Raw genomic sequence first — 17,585 nt, forward strand, 5'->3', positions numbered from 1 at the left:
GCTTTGCACTTGGTCTATCAATTGAGCCACACTTCTAGTCCTGATCTTTTTTATAAACCAAAAAAAAAGAAAAAAACTAGGGATATGGATTTTAAGTACAATGTTCTATTTTAGCTTTTATTTTTAATTTTTGGATAATGTTTATTAATGGAGTTCAGTGTGGTATTTCCATGTATGCATGCATACAAATGATCAAATAGACCCTTCCTCCCTTTATCTGTACCTCTCACCTCTATCAATCACTATTCTACATTTTGGTTAGCTTTTTTTTTTTTTTTAAGTTTCTACATATAAGAAAAAACGTGGCAGTTGTCTTCCTGTCTAGCTTATTTCACTTAACATAATGTCCTCCATTTCCATTGCTTTTGCTGCAAATTATAGAATTTCATTCTTCTTTATGGCTAAGTAGTGTTCCACAGTGTATACATTTTCTTTATCCATTCATCTTTTGATGGGTAGCTAGGTTGAGCCATAGCTATCTTAGCTACTGTGAATAGTACTGCAGTAAACATGGGTGTGAAGGCATTTCTATGATATGCTGATTTCACATTCTTAGGATGTATAACCAGAAGCAACTACATGGATCATGTGGGAGATCTGTTTTTAGTTAGTTAGTTTGTTTGTTTTGGTAGGACTGGGTTTGCACTTGCAAAGCAGACCCTCTAAGCTTGAGCACACCTCCAGTCCATTTTGCTCTGATTATTTTGGAGATGGGGATCTTACAAACTGTTCACCGAGGCTGCCTTCGAACCTTGATCCTCCTATAGATCTATAGCTTTTATTATGTTTATACATGTTCTATGCTTAGTTTCTTCATCAATCATGAAGTGATTGATGTTGAGTTTTGTCAAAGGTTTTTTTCTACATCTTTTGAGATTGTTGTGATTTTTGTCCCTTATTCTTTTGTGCTATGTTATGTTTATTGATTTGCATATGTTGAATCATCCTTGAATTGCTGGAATTAAACAAATTTGATCAGAGTGTATGGTTCATTTAATATGTTACTGAATTCTATTTGCAAGTATTTTATTGTATCTATGTTCATGAAGGAAATTGGTCTATAACTTTCTTTTCTTGTTGTGTCCATATCCAATTTTGATAGCAGGATAATGCTGGCTGTATAGAATGAGTTTGGTAGCATTCCTTCCCTTTCTGTTTTATGGAAGAGTTTTAGAAACATTTTTAGTTCCTCTTTAAAGATCTGGTAGAATTTGGCAGTAAATCCATCTGATCCAGGGTTTTTCTTTGTTAGAAGACTATTACTGTTTCAATTTCCTTGCTTGTTATAACTCTGGTTGAGTTCTTTGTAGCCTCTTGGTTTGGTTCTGCTAGGTCATATTTGTCTAGAAATTTATTCGTTTCTTGTAAAGTTTCCAATTTATCAGAATATAAGTTTTCAAATAGTCCCTAATGATCCTTTGGATGTCATTGGTATCTATTGTAATGTCACCTATTTTTTCTCTGTTAACTTGTGTCCTCTTTTGGTAGTTTGGCTAAGGGTTTGTCAATCTTGTTTATCTTTTCAAAGAACCAACTCTTTGTTTTATTTATTTCTTCTCTCTTTCTCTCTCTCTCTCAGTATGGGACTATTTCATTAATTTTTTATATCATTTTTTTAGTCTCCATGTAATTAATTTCTGCCCTGATCTTTAATATTTCTTTCCATTAACTGATTTTGGTTTTGGTAGCTTCTTTTTAAATTTTTTTCCCACAGACCTTGAGGAGCATCATAAATTATTTGTTTGGGATCTGTCAGATTTTTTAATGTAGGCACTCAGAGCTATACACTACTCTTATCACTGTCTTTGCTGTGCCCCAACAGTTCTGGTAAGTTGTGTTCTCATTTTCATTTGATTCTAGTTTTCTGATTTTCCCTTCTTATTTCTTTGATGACCAACTGATCATTCAGAAGTATATTTTTCAGTCTTCATGTATTTGTATTTTTTCTCTAGTTTTTCTTTCTGTTAATATCTAGTTTTATTCCATTGTGGTCAGATAAAATACAGGACATTATTTCAACTTTCTTGCATTTGTTAAGATTTGCTTTATGTCCTAATCATTGTGAAGAAAGTTCTATGAGCTGCTGAGAAAAATGTGTATTTTGTGACTGTTGGGTTCTGTAGATATCTCTTAAGTCCATTTGATTTATTCTGAAGTATTTTATTTTTTGATCTGGATAACCTGTTTGTGAGAGTGTTATACTGAAGTCACCCAGTGTTATTGTGCTTTTATGCCAGTAGTGTTTGTTTTGTGTGATTGGTGCACTGTTGTTCAGTGTGTTTATGTTCACAATTGTTATAGTCTCTTGATTGTTCCCTTTGTCAAGATGAAGTGATCTTCTTTGTCTCCTCTAATTTGGTTTGAAGTCTGTTTCATCAGATATTAGTACTACTTCTGGTTGCTTTCAGGCTCCACTGGCTTGCTTTTTTTCCATTCTTTCAATTTAAGCCCCTCTCTGTCTTTGTCAGTGAGGTGAATTCCTTATGGGCAACAGATAGTTTGGTCTTGCTTTTTAATCCAGTCTGTTTGTCTATGTGTTTTGATCTGAGAATGGAGGCAATTAACATTCAGAGTTATTGTTGAACTGTATGTAGAATTCAACTAGGATATATTGTAAGAACTTTTGTAAATGCCACAATGTACCCCCAGTACAACAATAATGTAATAAAAAAAGCAAAAAGTATTCCTGTTATTTTGTTATTTTTGTAATGTTTGAGTCTTTCCTGATCCTCATTGCTCAACTACTCATCTAATGAGATTTATTCTTTCCTGTATTTTCATTATTGGGCTTTCTTCCTCTTCTGTGTGTGGGATTCCTTTAAATATCTTCTGCAGTGTTGACTTAGTAGTAATGAATTCCTTTAGTTTTTGTTTTTCATGGAAGGTTTTTTATTTTTCCTTCAATTAAGATAGTGTACCTGAATCAAGTTATGTAGGCTGGCATTATTTTCTTCAGGGATTGAAGTGTATCATTCTGAGACCTGGCTTTTAGAATTTCTGATAAGAAACCTGTTATTGTGATGGGTTTGTCTTTTTATGTGACCTGGCACTTCTCTTTTACAGCTTTCAATATTCTTTATACTTTGTCCAACTATAATACAATGTGGAGAGGGTCTTTTCTGGTATTGTGTGTTTGGTGTCTTAAAAGCCTTCTATACTTTGATAATCATCTCTTTCTCAAGATTTGAGAATTTTTCTGCTATTATTTAATATGTTTTCTGTGCCTCTTCTCCTCCTTCCATGCCCATGACTCATAGATTTGATCTTTTAATGGTTGCCCAGAGGTCTTATATGTTCCATTTGTTCTTTCTTTTTCTTTTTTTAATCATTTTCTGAATGTTCTAATTCATCTACTTTGTCTTCAATCCCTGATAGTCTGTCTTCTACTTGATTCAACCTATCAATGGGGCTTTTGACTGAGCTTTTTGTTTGACTTATTGAGCTTTTCATTTCCAGATTTTCAATTTGATTTTAGTTCAAGATTTCTATATCAATATTGAATACCTCTTTCATATCCTGTCTTGTCTTCCTTCTTTCATTCAGCTTTTTATTTGTATCCTTTAGTGATCATTAAGATACTTATTCATGTTGTCTTTAATTTTATTTATAATTCTTATGGTCATTCTTTTGAATTATTTGAGATTTTATTCACTTCAGTATCATTTGCATCTTATTGTGAAATTGTTGATTTTCTGGGGGAGTCATATTACCTAATTTTTCATATTTCTTGTGTTTCTCTGTTGAGATTTATGCATATGAGCCCAAGTCATTTGTTGAAGTACTGAAGTTGAAATAGTAACAATGTTCTAGCAAGGCTGGGTAGTGGCAGTGTTGCTATATAGTTTCTCACCACTGGACTGGGGAGCATACCTCATTAGCCAAATGTTTGACCATATGCTCAGGAGACTGGGCCTGATCCACTCAGAGAGAAAAAAACTAGCTGGAGTCTTTTGCAGTTCCTAGTGTAGAAATTGGTTCTTTAAATGACCAAGAACTGGGCTTGTCAAGGGTCTATTGTCTGCTTCAGGGCAGAAGTTTCCCTTTTTTTGTACTGGGAGCTGCTGCTGGACGAAAGGAATTTTGAAGCCTATAGACAGACAGTTTCCCACTTGCTGCACTATTTGTACTTCTAGGAACAGCAAGCATCCAAGCCTAGGTGTGTCCCACTAATGTATTGGAGAATGAGGGGTGCAAACAATGCACTGAGTTCTGAACTGGAGGGAGAGAATTAAGGGATTCAGGCACTCTTCCTGTTGGTTTCAGTGCTTTCATTCACCATCTAGCAGTTAACTACCCTGAGGGAGAGAAGAGGCTTGTAAATTGCATGACCTGTGGGACCAGAAATCAGAGCTCTGTCTTTCCTGGTAGCAACCCCCATTTAGCTGGGAGGCAGAGGCAAGCTCTTCACCAACCATGGGCTTGGTTAAGGGGCCTGGTCCTTACTAGAGAGAATAGGGCCACTGACCACCACATCCTTCACTACCTGTGATCCTTACTGCTAAACTTCTTAGCAGGTCTATGTCAAACTTTCCCCCTCCCCTTGACCTCTCTTGTGGTTGTCTTCCACTCAGATACCACGGCAGGATGTCCCCAGGCTCCCTAAGCTATGATTGTTCTTTTTTTTCAGGTTCCCAGAGTAGCTCAGTCTCAAACATTAGGCTCCCTCTCAAGATGGGGCCTCACTATAGCATGCCAAGATATGGGGAGCAACAAAATGTCTTTCTTCAATGCTAGCCTGAATATAGGAGTAGTCATTGTCAAACCAGATCTCTGCACTTGGTTAAGTATGGGATTATCCTTTGGCTGGTTAGCCAGTCTGTTGCCAGGGCCACCTGGCTTACCTTGTGGTTGTGGCTTGAGCTTCCCCTCACTCCAAATGAACTGGAGTTTGAGTTGAAGACTCTTTCATACTTTCCCTGTTTTTCCATACTTTTCAGCCGCCCTGTTCCTCTTTAGTGATTCCCAATGCCCTTCCTCTCTTTCTCTGTTCAGAATATAGTCACCCTAACTCCTTTTATTCAGGGAGTCAAATGGAGGAAGCTTTTAATTTGCCATGTTGCCCCACCTACCTCATCATATATACATATATACATATACATACATATATATATATATATAATATGTACATATAATATGTGTATATATTCACACACATATATATTTCAAAAGACCTGTCTTCAGGTTCAAATATCATTTCTTCTACTTGATCTATTCTATTGTTGAGACTTTCAAATTTGTTAAGATCTTCATTTCTAAGAGTTCTATTTAACTCTTTTTTTGAAATCTCTCTTTTTTAGAGGCTGGCAGAGTGGCTCAAGCAGTAAGAGTGCCTGCCTAAAAATCCCAAACAAAATCTCCGTTTCTGCTGAATTGTTTTTCTGATTTCATTTAGCTGTCTATATCTTTATCCTCTTGGATCTTATTGAGCCTTTTTATAATCACTATTTTAAAATTTTTATCAGGTGTTTTGTCCATATTGTTTGGGATTTAATGCTAGAGTTCCTGTGTTTTTTAAGGGTGTGATATTACCTTGTTTTTAAAAAATACTTTTGTGCTCCTACACTGAAATTTGCACATCTAGTCAATCAATCTTCTCTACCACTTTTATAGGGTAGCATCATTAGTAAGTAACTTTCTCCTGAAGCTGTGTCTTGGGATGTTGGTTTGTTATCCAATGTTGGCTTTGTTTTCAGCTGCACTATAGTGTAGTTTCTCTGTAGCTTCCTTGACTAAGTTCGTGACTTTCAGCACAGTGCATACATACCATAGCACAGTCAGACAGACCCACTCTGTCTGTGGGCTATGCAAGATTAGGGACACTTCAGCAACCCAGGCAGGTGTGATGCATACAGCAACAGGTGCTTTCTCTGTGGCTGTTGCTACACTGGGAGTGGTGGCTTCAACTGGGGAAGAGAGACTGTCTCAGGCACTATTGATGCCAAGTCTGCTGCCAGAAGGGCCTCTGGTGGCCCCAGAAGTGATGAGAAGCCCTTTGTCCTCTGAGCTATTAGTGATGCAGGCCCAGACACTGCATAAGGAGAAGTGGTAGCAGGAACTGCAGCACCTGCTATGGGATGTTCACACATAGTACTGACAGAAGTGTGTGGTCAAATGGGATTCAGGGTGATTGCAGGAACCACGCAGGTGGAGTGGCAGTGAGGGCCCTGGTGTTCAACTCTGCCACTGCAGTGTTAGTCCTGGCTTGAGCTATGGCAGCTGCTGGAGCTTTGGAATCACTCAAGGCCTCCTCAGCCCACACCCGTGGGGTGGGACAGTTCCCTCTCCACCTGTCAGTAACAGGTGCCTCAGTGCAGTGCAGAGAGAGGTGTGGCAGAAACTACATGGGCACCTGCTTTCAGTCCTGGCACTGTCATGGGTCCACACATGGCTGGCTGTACCTTGGTCTTAGAGGGCAAACCTCTGATCTTCTGGTTCTCAAGAGTATTGCCCTCCATTCCTCTTTGCATCTCACTCCATTGCCCTCTGCTTCTCAACACTTGTCTCCTATAGTGCAGGATATCCAGTGGGCTACAGTCAGACTGTGGGGTAAGTTGGGTTCACAGATAGCTGCTTCCAAAGCCAGTTCAGTGGAATGTCTGTGGGTACCAGAGATGTAGTGCTTTCGGATCCCCTGAGCTGCCCAAATTCATACAGTAGCTTCCTTTTCAAGATGGCTCCTGGCTACAGCAACCTGGGTGTTCATTGGGAGATAATGTGAGATATTTTCCCAAAGCAGGGCTCCTGAGCCTATTTCAGACTCCTTACCTAGTGGGCTGCTAGCCTGTGAGGACTGTGGAACTTCCCATTAGCTAGGATTGCCAGAATCTGCATTGGTGAGTTGCTGGGATGGGATGCCCCCTTGTACCCTTATTCCTGTAAGGGGAGTCTCCCCCTTCTCTGATGTGGAGCTGGGGTGGCAGATGCTGGGGATGGTGGTTTCCTTTTTCTATGCTGTCTTCCCAGGACTCTGAATCTTCCAAGGCTCCAGTCTCTCTTTTGTTGCTTTCCAGTGTTCTCCCTTGGTTACTCACATCAAAATGCAACTATATACTTGTTACTTTGGTTTGGAGAAGAGAATATCAGTGCTGTGTACCCTGTGTAGCTGTCTTAAATTCATTTTTGTTTTTGGCAGTGCTGGGGTTTGAACTTGGGACTTCACAATTGCTAGGTAAGTGCTCTATCATTTGAGCCATGCCCCCAGCCCATTTTGCTTTAGTTTGTTTTTTTATATGGCCTGTCACCTTTGCCAAGACCAGGCTTAGACTGAAATCCTCTTACTTCTGCTTCCTGAGTAGCTAGAATTACAGGTGTGCACTACTGTGTCTGGCCTGGTTTTTGAAGTAGGATCTCACTAACTTTTTTGCCTGGGCTGGCCTCAAACCATGATCTCCCTGTCTCTGTCTCCTTCTACACCTGGCCTTAAATCATTTTTTAAAACAAGGATCACCATACTTTCATTTTGTACCATGTTCCCAAATTCACAGGGCCAGCCCTGTCCCTGGGTGTGTGGGCTTGACAGTGCCTGGGAGATGCATGACTTCCTTCTCTTGTTTCCTTCAGGCCCCCAAGTTCTGCCTTCAGCAGAGCCTCAGACAAATTGTCAAGGCTAGGAGCTGCTGCAGTGTCCAGGCTTAAGTCCTCAGGTTGTTCCTGTCACCCTTAAGTAGTTCAGAGGTCTTTGAACCAGCACTCCCTCTTGCAGCTGAGGGAAATCTCATGCTTGCTTTCACCTCTTTCACCCCAAGGCGCTTCTTGGCATTGCTTGCTTAATCAGGCTAGATTTATAGGAGACAACAATCACCCTGTCCTGTGTAATCTTTGCTCCCATTTCCCAGGCACACATTCACAGAGATTGGAAATATTCCTTTGTGGGGAAATATGTGCTTCAGACTTGAACTACCTGAATCTTTTATTTTTATTACTTGTTTGCTCCATGACCTGGCAAGTAATATAAACTTCCTGTGTTGTGATTTTCCATTTATTTAATAGATTTTTACATCTGGGGCCTGGCACTGTTTATGGAGTTGATGATAGTGCTTTCTCCTAAGTTGTTACCCTCATTCATGAGCTTGGACTCAAGAATGTCAATGAGGATCCTTACTGTCATCTTGCAGTGCTTGGTTGATAAAGCAACTTGGAATCAATGTATCAAAGTTGTGCTTTTTACCTTAATCTCATCAGGACTTGGTCTTTCTTATCTACTGGGGAGTACTTTGCCACCTGCAGCTGGAGAGTCATTGCTTTGGAATCACCTGATAACTTAGCCTGGCACTTTTAAATGTTCACCCAACTGACTAAAGTCTGAGAACATTAGCTGGGCTTGATAGGGAGTGATTCTCAGCCATGGGAGCTAAAATTAACTAGGCCTACCCAGACTCCAGACCAACTGAGAGGACTCTCTGGGTGGGGTCCAGGCAGTTGCTTTTTCTTGTTGTTGTTTTGGGTTTTTTTTTGAGACAGTGTCTCTCTATGTAGCCCAGGCTGGCCTCAAACTCATGATTCTCCTGCCTCAGAGTTCCAAGCATCAGGATTAAAAAATACTCACCTGGCCAGGCATCTGTGTTTTTAAAACACTCCATTTAAATTCTGATGCACAGGAACAGTTGGGAACTACTCCTCTAGGCTGTTTACCGTATCCTCAGGCCTTGGAGCCACAGATTTAAGAATATGGCTAAGTACCAAGCTCCACCCTGCTGCCACTTTTCTCCTTTTGGGTCATATAATTGAGAAAAAAACCCATTTTATTATCGTTCTTAAATCATCGTCTTACCTTCTGAGAGTTTTCATGATAGCACATCAAAACTATAAAACAACACAAATAAGTTGTAACACAAGGAACTAAGACTCAAGGAAACGCATCTTTAGAATTCCTAGCTGACTCTCCATGGGGCTAGAATCTGACCACATACACAGCGGGTTGCTCTTCATTGGGATATGAGCTTAATGAAAAGACACCAACAAGGCACAAAGATCTGCTGGTTAAAATAATGACTTATATTGACCAGATGCAGTGACTCACATCTATAATCCCAACTACTCAAGAGGTGAAGAATGGAAAGAGAAACTGATTGAGGTCAGCATGAGCAAAAAGTTAATGAGATTCCTATCTCAGGAAATAAGCCAGACATGGTGGCATGCACCTGTGGTCCCAGGTGTGCAGGAGGCATAAATAGGAGGATGGTAGTCCACAGCCAGCCTGGACAAAAATGTCAGAACCTTTAAAAAATAAAGGAAAAAAGGGTTGAGGACATGCTAGCTAGCAAGCGTGAGCCCTAAGTTCAAGCACCAGTACTGCCAATAAATACATAAATAAAGAATTACAACTTATGTTGATTAATTTACTAAGATCTAGGCTCTGGGCTGAGTGCTGATGCCTTGAATCCTCACAGTGCTGTGAAGTGGGAGTGCTAATATTACCCCCACTTTACAGATGGGAAAACTGAAGATTTGAAAGGTGAAGTAGCTTGCCATCTCCCATAAGGAGGGGCTTGGATATAAATTCAGTGCATTCAATCCACTAGTGGACACTAAGCAATGTCCTTTAGTAGTGAGGTCCATGTGAATAATCATGATCAGATCTCCCTAAGTCTGGGGTTCATGACTGTAGCAGAGAGGATTAGAAGGATGCTGTTTTTCTGTCCTCTGGTTGGCATGCAAAACCAGGACAAAGGGCTGGTAAGAATTTAGTCTTAACCTTAGAGGATTTTTAGGTTTAAATGGGTGGTTTGCTCTGTAGTGCCATCTGCTGGCCATGTGTACCATGCTCAGGCCAGAGCTCTGTATTTCTCACAGCAGAGGACATGGTGTCCAAAATGTGGACAACTCATCACACTGTCAAAAATATCTGTGCTCTGCATTTTGAAGAAGAAAAGAGAATTTCTGTAGCTTTAAATAGTTACGATGGCTTTCCCAGAATGTCTTTTCACTATTGGTGGGTTTCTAACCATATTCCAAATAATAGCCTATGTTTTCCTGGCTCCAAGAGCTGAAGACAAAGAAGCAAAGACAGCTTGATTACTTTCCAATGAGATGGCTGCCTTGGCCGTCTCCTTTTCTCTGTGTTTGTGTCAGGGAAGTTAAACCAAACCCGTATGGACAGGAGAAGGGAAGCACTGTCAAAACCTTGTCAGGGATCGGTCACTCTGCAGGGTCTCTCCCAAACATGCCCAGAAGAGACTTTGTGGTCCCCTAGTCACTGTTGCATGAAGAGGAGCAATTAGGTTTAGAATGATTAAACTAGGCTATTACTAGGAAGCGTGGATGCAATTTTCTCCCCACTGTGTGTCCTTAGGAAGCAATTCCTGTTTAAAATAGTTATCTTGGGAGTGAGAGTGACCCAGTGTGATAGCTGTTATCAGGTAGATAGACCCCTGGGGTAGACTTGTCTGATGTGACAAAAGATAATTTTTCTGTTTGAAGAACAGAAGTATGTGTAGAGAGCCTGAGTTGGTCTCTGAGAGAAAATGTTCACAGCTCACTAACTTTATACTGTAAATGATGACAGTTCTCACTCACTCCGCCTCCCCCACCACTTCCCCCCATATTCAGCCAGACTGAGTCCCTGTCAGTTCAGCCTCATTGCCTTTGCTGAGAAGCTTCCCTGTTACCTTCATTAGTTCACTGGAAGCCTTTTTTTCAAGTAAAAACACAGCTGTGAGGCACTGACAAAAAGGCAGGGTGGGATTCTCACATCCTTGCCCCTCGATCTCCCATTTCCCAGCCCTCTCCTCATCAGGCCCTGGAGTTCCTCTGAGGAGTCCAGTAACTCTCTGAATGTAGTCTGAAATTGTGGGGGTCCCTGTAACTTGGCTGCCTCTTCAGTCTGGGCTGAGTTGGAAAGTTCATGCTGTTCCCAAGCTTCTTAAAAATAAAAGACAAAGCAAAAAATTTAAAAAATGTTAGCAGTTGCTGATTCAGGTAATGAGTTGCGGGTTTCTTTGTACTTGTCTGAATTTGTTCCCCCAAACGAGGTTATAAATAGTGGGGGTGGTAAGAGAATAAACATTTGTACTTTGGACTAAATACAATGCCAGGTCTTTGGGAGAAGTTTCTGTTTTCAAGGCGCTTAGGCTCATATGACTAAGTTTGCTTTTGGTGGCCATGGGGAGGATTAATATGTTCATGTTTACAATGAAGCTGTGGATTCCAGACCTTCTTGGAAAGTGACAGTATCTTTAAAATTATCAATGAAATTTAAAAAGAATTGTGGTGTAATTATTCCAAATCAGTTAAGATACCTATTAGCTAAAATATGTATAGAATTTTAGTTGGTTTGGGGATGTAGATGCCTGCTCATAAATGTATAGCCCCTCCTTAAATGTAAATTCCATTAGATTGGCTTGTTTTCTGCTTGAGCACAATAAAATTTGTTAAAATGAATGAATATCTCCCTGTTCCTCTGAATTTCTCATTGGTAATAGGGAGAGTATTTTTCATTCCTTGGTATCTCCAAGAACTGAGGAAACATTTGTGATTTTGATGTTTTATTTCATTCATTCAACAATTCTCATCGAGCCTCTATTACCTGCTAGCTGCTGGCTAGGTACTGAGGTTGCAGCAGTAAATGGAGCTGATCACAGAAGTTCTGATCTGCTGAGAGGAAGGAAAGACAAACAAGTGAATGGTCCCATGTTTCTTGCTGATGTTAGAATAGCCTTAACTCTTTTCTTCCCAACAACTGAAGGACCCTATATTATTATAAATTATTATTATTATTTATTACCCTTTTGGTAATAAAATTGTGCACAATGCAAAGCCTGCTGGCAAGGCAGTGAATTCAGCCCCTTCCCATCTGCCCCCTGTAGGGGGTAAGAAAAATGCAAGGAAGGAAACCAATTCACAGAGGAATCTAAACCCCTGAGAAGGATGGAGGGAGATAAGGATAAGGACTGTGGGGAATGGCTCCTCGCTACAGGGCAGAGCAATTCTTCAGCCCTGAGTAACCTATACCATGAGCTGACTGTCCCACCGCAGCTGCTGTCACCATGTCTTCCTTCCCATCTATGAAAACTTGTCCTGAGGTGTGCCATGGAGGATTGAGTAACTGACCCTGAATTAGCCGTTGCTGAGGTATCATCGCTGCTCATTACGAGCAGCAGAAATAATGCATCTACCTGTCAGCTTTCTATTTCCACTTCAGGTCTTATAATGAATTCAGATTGAGGAGTAAGGATGCTTATCTTATGTAAACATAGCCTGGGACCTTAAAAAAAAAAAACAACCCAGAAAACAAATAAATGCAGTATTTCATTTGATCCTTTGAAGGTCATAGATGAGGATTATAGTTAGGATGCTCCTAGACTCCAAATTGCCTTTTCTGTAGTCCCAGTATCCCATCTGGCTTAGCATTTGTTCTGGATTTTTAAAAACATTTTATTTTTTAGAGAAGTTTTAGGTTCACAGTAAAATTGAGTGGGAAGTATAGAGAGTTCCTATATACACAGCCCCAACACACATGCACAGCCTCCCCCACTGGCAGCATCTGGACTGCAGTGGTTGAGCAATGGATGAACCTACATTGACATGCCATTATCACCCAAAGGTCACACAAGGGTTCTTTCTTGGTTTTGTATAGTCTGTGGGTTTTAACAAATGCACAATGACATGGATATACCATTACATTGTCCTACAGAATAATTTCATTCCCTAAAAAATCCTCCGTGCTCTATTCCTCTGTCTTAAATTTTTCATCTTACAATAGTGTTATTAGAATTTTATATTTGAAATTTTTGATAGAACTATTTAATAGAGCTTTCAACATAGTGAAACTACTTTCTTGGTCAATAAATAGTTCAAAAATTATGTAAACTTAATTATTTTTGGAGTTTATTTTCACTTTCAATAAGGATCAAATTTGGATGATAAATTTCATGGTCTCCTTAATTGTAGTCTAATTACAGGGAGAAAAACTGATCCCCAGAGAGCAAGGCACTCTCCCTTGGGTGTCTTGCCAATTGGATATATATGAGGAGTAAAACCCAGCCCTGGACTTGTGGTACTCTGTGTACCAAGGACACAAAGTCTGCTGAGGCGGCAGCTCTGTTTTCAAAACATACTGCTGCCTTGCCTTGTTTTAGAGGAGCTGGAAAGTAGAATTGCTTGTATATTTCTAACTCAGATGTGAGAAAATTCACTGGGCAAGTTAATAAGTAATGAACCCAGGAAGGAGTAGGACGGATTACAAGAAGTCAAGAGATCCGAACTCCAGAAGACTGGCAAGGACCTGCCTACAGAGTATGAAATGCTTCAGAGTTAGATGACTGCACTTAGAAACTGAGTGCTGTGCATTTAGGGAAGATTCCATCAATTCAGGCAGGGAAGAATAGCATCTTCACTGACAAATATCTGATGGTATTTTGAGACTAAATTTTCATTTGCATATTTCTGGGGCATAATACATCTGTTTAAGTCAATAGAATGAGTCTAGGTTCTTATAAAATATATACTAAACTTGCCTAATATGATAACTATTCTATAGTATCATCTACATGAAATTTAAACGCAATGTTATCCTAAAGATTGAAGTGATTACCAACTTTTTCATAGCCAATCAAAAGGAAATTGTTTCAAGGAGGGCTAGCTGTTCATAAAGACTGAGTTTTTCTGTTTATTCAAAGATGTAGCACTTAACGTACATCCTGCTGTAAAGACACACAGGTTTCCCACGGCAGATAAGAAAGAGCAGTTACTCTTGCAAAGAAAGCCACAGGCATAGAGGTGAAGTCCAGCGTGTGTAAAAGAGACAGAGTGGTGGGTGGAATTGACACTGTACCTTCAGATTTTGAGGAGAGGGTATTTACTTCAGGCATCTCATCATTTACTTGTGCATGGTGTGAAGAAATGGTCTGGTTTTTCGTTTGTTTGTTTTGTTTGACCAGGCCTCTCTATCCGGAGCGTGTGCTGGAAAGCAGACCGCCTGCTAGCAGGTACCCAGGACAGCGAGATATTTGAAGTGATCGTGCGGGAGCGGGACAAACCCATGCTGATCCTACAGGGCCACTGTGAGGGGGAGCTCTGGGCTCTGGCCCTGCACCCCAAGAAGCCTTTGGCTGTGACAGGCAGTGATGATCGCTCTGTCAGGTGAGACCCCAGAAACAGCCGCCGTCCCTTCACTGACGTCTTTGGGATGAAAGACAGATCTCTTTTGCTCAAATTTGCTTGCTATTTGGGGGAATAAATGACAATGTAGGCTGACGTACTTTCTGAAGGGAAGGTGAGGAAGTTTAGTCCACCACTAGTCAGTTTCTTGGCATGTTATTGTTGTTACCTTTCTTTGGCTCCATCCTAAGTCACGAAAACATTCTTAGAAGAGAAAATGCATGAATACCATTTAGGCTGGCTTCCAATTCTCTTTCTAGTAAGAGCCAAGTGCACTGCTCTGTGACAAGACCAGATCTCCCCTTAGCACACTTGTCCTCTGCAGGGGACTGCATGGCCACCGTACAGTTTAATCAGAGTTTCATTCCTCATAAGACCTTCAGTTCTGATTTTTAAAGTCATCTTCAGCACATGAGTAAATGATTATTACTTTGTAAATTCTCAGATGGAATTTTGAACATTGTCTTCAAATCAAAAGAATGCTGGTTTCTGAGAAGACATGTGGTTTCATTAGGGCGTTTGGATCACCTGTAATGCTTTGAGAACACAATATTGGATAAAGTGAGCAAAATGAGAATGGCTCCAGGGTTCTTATGGTTATTTAAGGGATGAATATCTCATTTAAAAGTGTGAGATGAAGACTGTTACACTGATTTCAGTATTTATGATGAGCTTTAAATATGCTCAGCAGCAAACAGGACACAGAGAGTGGTGAGAGTGAGGGTAAGAGAGTGACTGACCAGCTGCAGACTGCTTCTGTGATTTAACAGCTAAAGTAGAACATTGTCAACTAGGCAAAAGCCACTGCTTTTCCCGTTCCTCTCCATGTTCACATGTCTAACCACGATATAGTCTACTCAATTCTGTTTTTAATTTCTATCAAGTACCAAGGCCTCCTTAATCTCAGAATTAGTGGAAACAGCTACATTCTTCTCCTCATGCAACATAAATGTTCATTTACTGTCTACTTCTCTCAACTCCCTCCTCTTCTCATTCTTTTTTCTTCTTTACTGTGAGCTTTCCCAAAGCAGCCAAAACATCACCACAGTTATCCAGACACCCATGCAACTCAATTCATACCCATCCAGAAAGGGAGGAATCTGTGAAAGTCCTTGGCTTTTGTGTTTTAAAAACTGTGTTGAGTCTCTGAACAGTAAACATCCATAAGGAGTCTGGTTGCCAGAATCTGTTCTATCTTCCTCAATCATTAATTTGACTAAAGTTGAAAATGCAGTTTTATACTGAGTATTGAAATTGAAGGAGGGTAAGAATCAGTTTTTTGAGAAAGATTATCTTAGCGGCTTAGGGGTAATACTGTTTACTGAGGAGTGGTGGTTTCTCTGTCCTGGTAAAGCAAAGCTTACATTGCTTAAAATAGTACAGGGCTAAAAACAGCCTGGAATTATGAATAATGGATTAGGTACTGAGAGAATATCATCAGCTTTAGGCTGAACAGTACAGACTACCTGAGGGACCAGTAAACTACTTCCCCTGCAACTGCCTATTATAAGGGGGTGCCCTGTCTCTCCTGATGACAAAGTACACTTAGGAAAATTGCCATGTGTTGCAGTTCTTGCCCTTCCAATATATGATTCTAGGTTCTTGGCCCCCCCAGCAGACACTGTTATTTGTGTGCTAAGAGAAGTCCTAGTTGCTTGGCACCACGGCTCAGTTGGTTAAAGTGCCTATCTTATAAGAAAAGTCCTAGCAGAGATCAGACACCACAATTTAACTAACATTTTGTTTGGGTTCAGTTAATTTGGGGTGCCTGGACTAAGTGTTCCACGACTGGGGACATGTGTAGCTGGCTCTGGTTAGGGCTCTGTGTTGGCTCCACTTGCCCTTAATTGCCATTTCTCCAGCAGTGATTGTGCTCATTGGCCACCAGCACTATGAGGTGTCCCACCAGCAGTGGCCCCATCAGCAGTGTGGCACCCAGGGACTCATGAGTGATAGCCATGACTGTACACAACCAACTTTGGAGCTGTCCTGGAGAAGGGCTATCATTCACTCTTATCTCAGATACATTTTCTTTTCAGGGAGGACAGCAAATGTAATGTGTGTTTCAATCTGCTGTATTTAGATGCCAACTACTAGAAAGGTACTCATATATATAGGTTTTTAAACTAACATCCTGTAAGTATGATTAACAGCCACTGGTATTCTTAATTTTCAAAGAGAAGAGAAGATATATGATGTAACATTTATTCTGTGACTCTTAAAATCTTTGGTATTTCTTTTTTTTTTTTTTAATTCTTTTTATAAAATGCTATATCTCTGTAGCCCAGGCTGGCCTCAAACTCGAGACCCTCCTGCTTCAGTCTCCAGAGTGCTGGAATTACAGAATGTGCCACCATACCTGGCATGAATCTCAAAATCTTTGAAATGTTATCTTGTTTTGCATTTCTTGCTGGGCTTTTCAAATGATGAAGGTAACCCAAAGATGGACAAAACATCTCCCGAGGTTTCTTGGGCTATGATGAAGGACCCTGGTGTGAAGTTACTGTGTCCTTTTTTGTGATTGTCCGTGTGATGAGTAAGCCTCCTGCCTTGGGCTGGCTGATGGCTGTGAGAGGAGGTTGGTTTGGTTTGGTTTCTACTTTGTTCCTGTGCTTAGGCTGTGGAGCCTGGCTGACCATGCCTTGATTGCCCGCTGTAACATGGAGGAAGCAGTTCGCAGTGTGGCCTTCAGCCCTGATGGATCTCAGTTGGCCCTAGGCATGAAGGATGGCTCTTTCATTGTTCTCCGGGTCAGGTACGTACCAACATTGAAAATAGAACTTAGAGATAGTCTTTTGTTAAAACTTAAAATTCTTCTGGTCATCATATGTGTGCCTTAGGAAACCTACATTTACTCTTTCAAATAGGAATGCTATGGATCCTCAATCCCTTATCTGTAATTCTGAAATCTAAAACACTCTGAAAGTGAATGTCTTCAGTAGTTCATTTGGAGGCAGAGCCCAACCCAGTGAACTGATGTGAGGTTATTCAGTGTCTCAGTCTCTTAGTGGAAATAATGGTATATTCTGTGATTTGGGGCAAAAATACTGTGCATAACCCAGAGTATTTCCCCAGCTTCTGTTCACATTGTATGTTAACCTTTCTAAAATCCAATGAATAACAAATTCTCAAGCACATCTGATCCCAAGGGCTTCAGAGAAGATATTCTGAGCTTTGTAGTTAAGTCAGGAAAAGAGGAAGGCAGAATAAAGCAGCATCCAACAGCACTAGATTTTTAGAGGTGAACTTGAATAAAAGATTTCTTCTTCCCATAAAAGATATGAAATGGAATGTTCCCTATTTGCTGATAATCCTTTGTTATTTATACTTAACAAAAATTATGACCCACCTTGTAATTCCTCTGAATACATTAGTTCTCTTGTCTCATACATTTTGTGATCATAGAAAAGAAATGCAGTTGTGCCTGTTTTACACAAAGAAAATTTTAAATAGCATTGAAGAGTGTTCTTTGCAGTTTGTTACACAAA

General features: G+C 40.3%; 1 protein-coding gene across 13 annotated transcripts in view; it reads left to right on the forward strand.

Annotated features, from left to right (window-relative positions):
• The window catches only part of Eml6 (EMAP like 6), a 258,414-nt gene that overhangs the window by 130,895 nt on the left and 109,934 nt on the right, over positions 1 to 17,585 (forward strand). For all 13 annotated transcript variants that reach the window (XR_012439685.1, XR_012439686.1, XR_012439688.1 and 10 more), the window contains exons 7-8: positions 13,878 to 14,079; positions 16,715 to 16,852. Coding sequence is in view for 9 of the 13 variants with exons in the window: in XM_074049718.1 (XP_073905819.1) it covers positions 13,878 to 14,079; positions 16,715 to 16,852 (340 nt within the window). In the remaining 4 variants the exon portion in view is untranslated. The remainder of the gene's footprint in view (positions 1 to 13,877; positions 14,080 to 16,714; positions 16,853 to 17,585) is intronic.

Source organism: Castor canadensis, chromosome 12 (genome assembly GCF_047511655.1).
Source record: "Castor canadensis chromosome 12, mCasCan1.hap1v2, whole genome shotgun sequence".
Classification (NCBI taxonomy): Eukaryota; Metazoa; Chordata; class Mammalia; order Rodentia; family Castoridae; genus Castor; species Castor canadensis.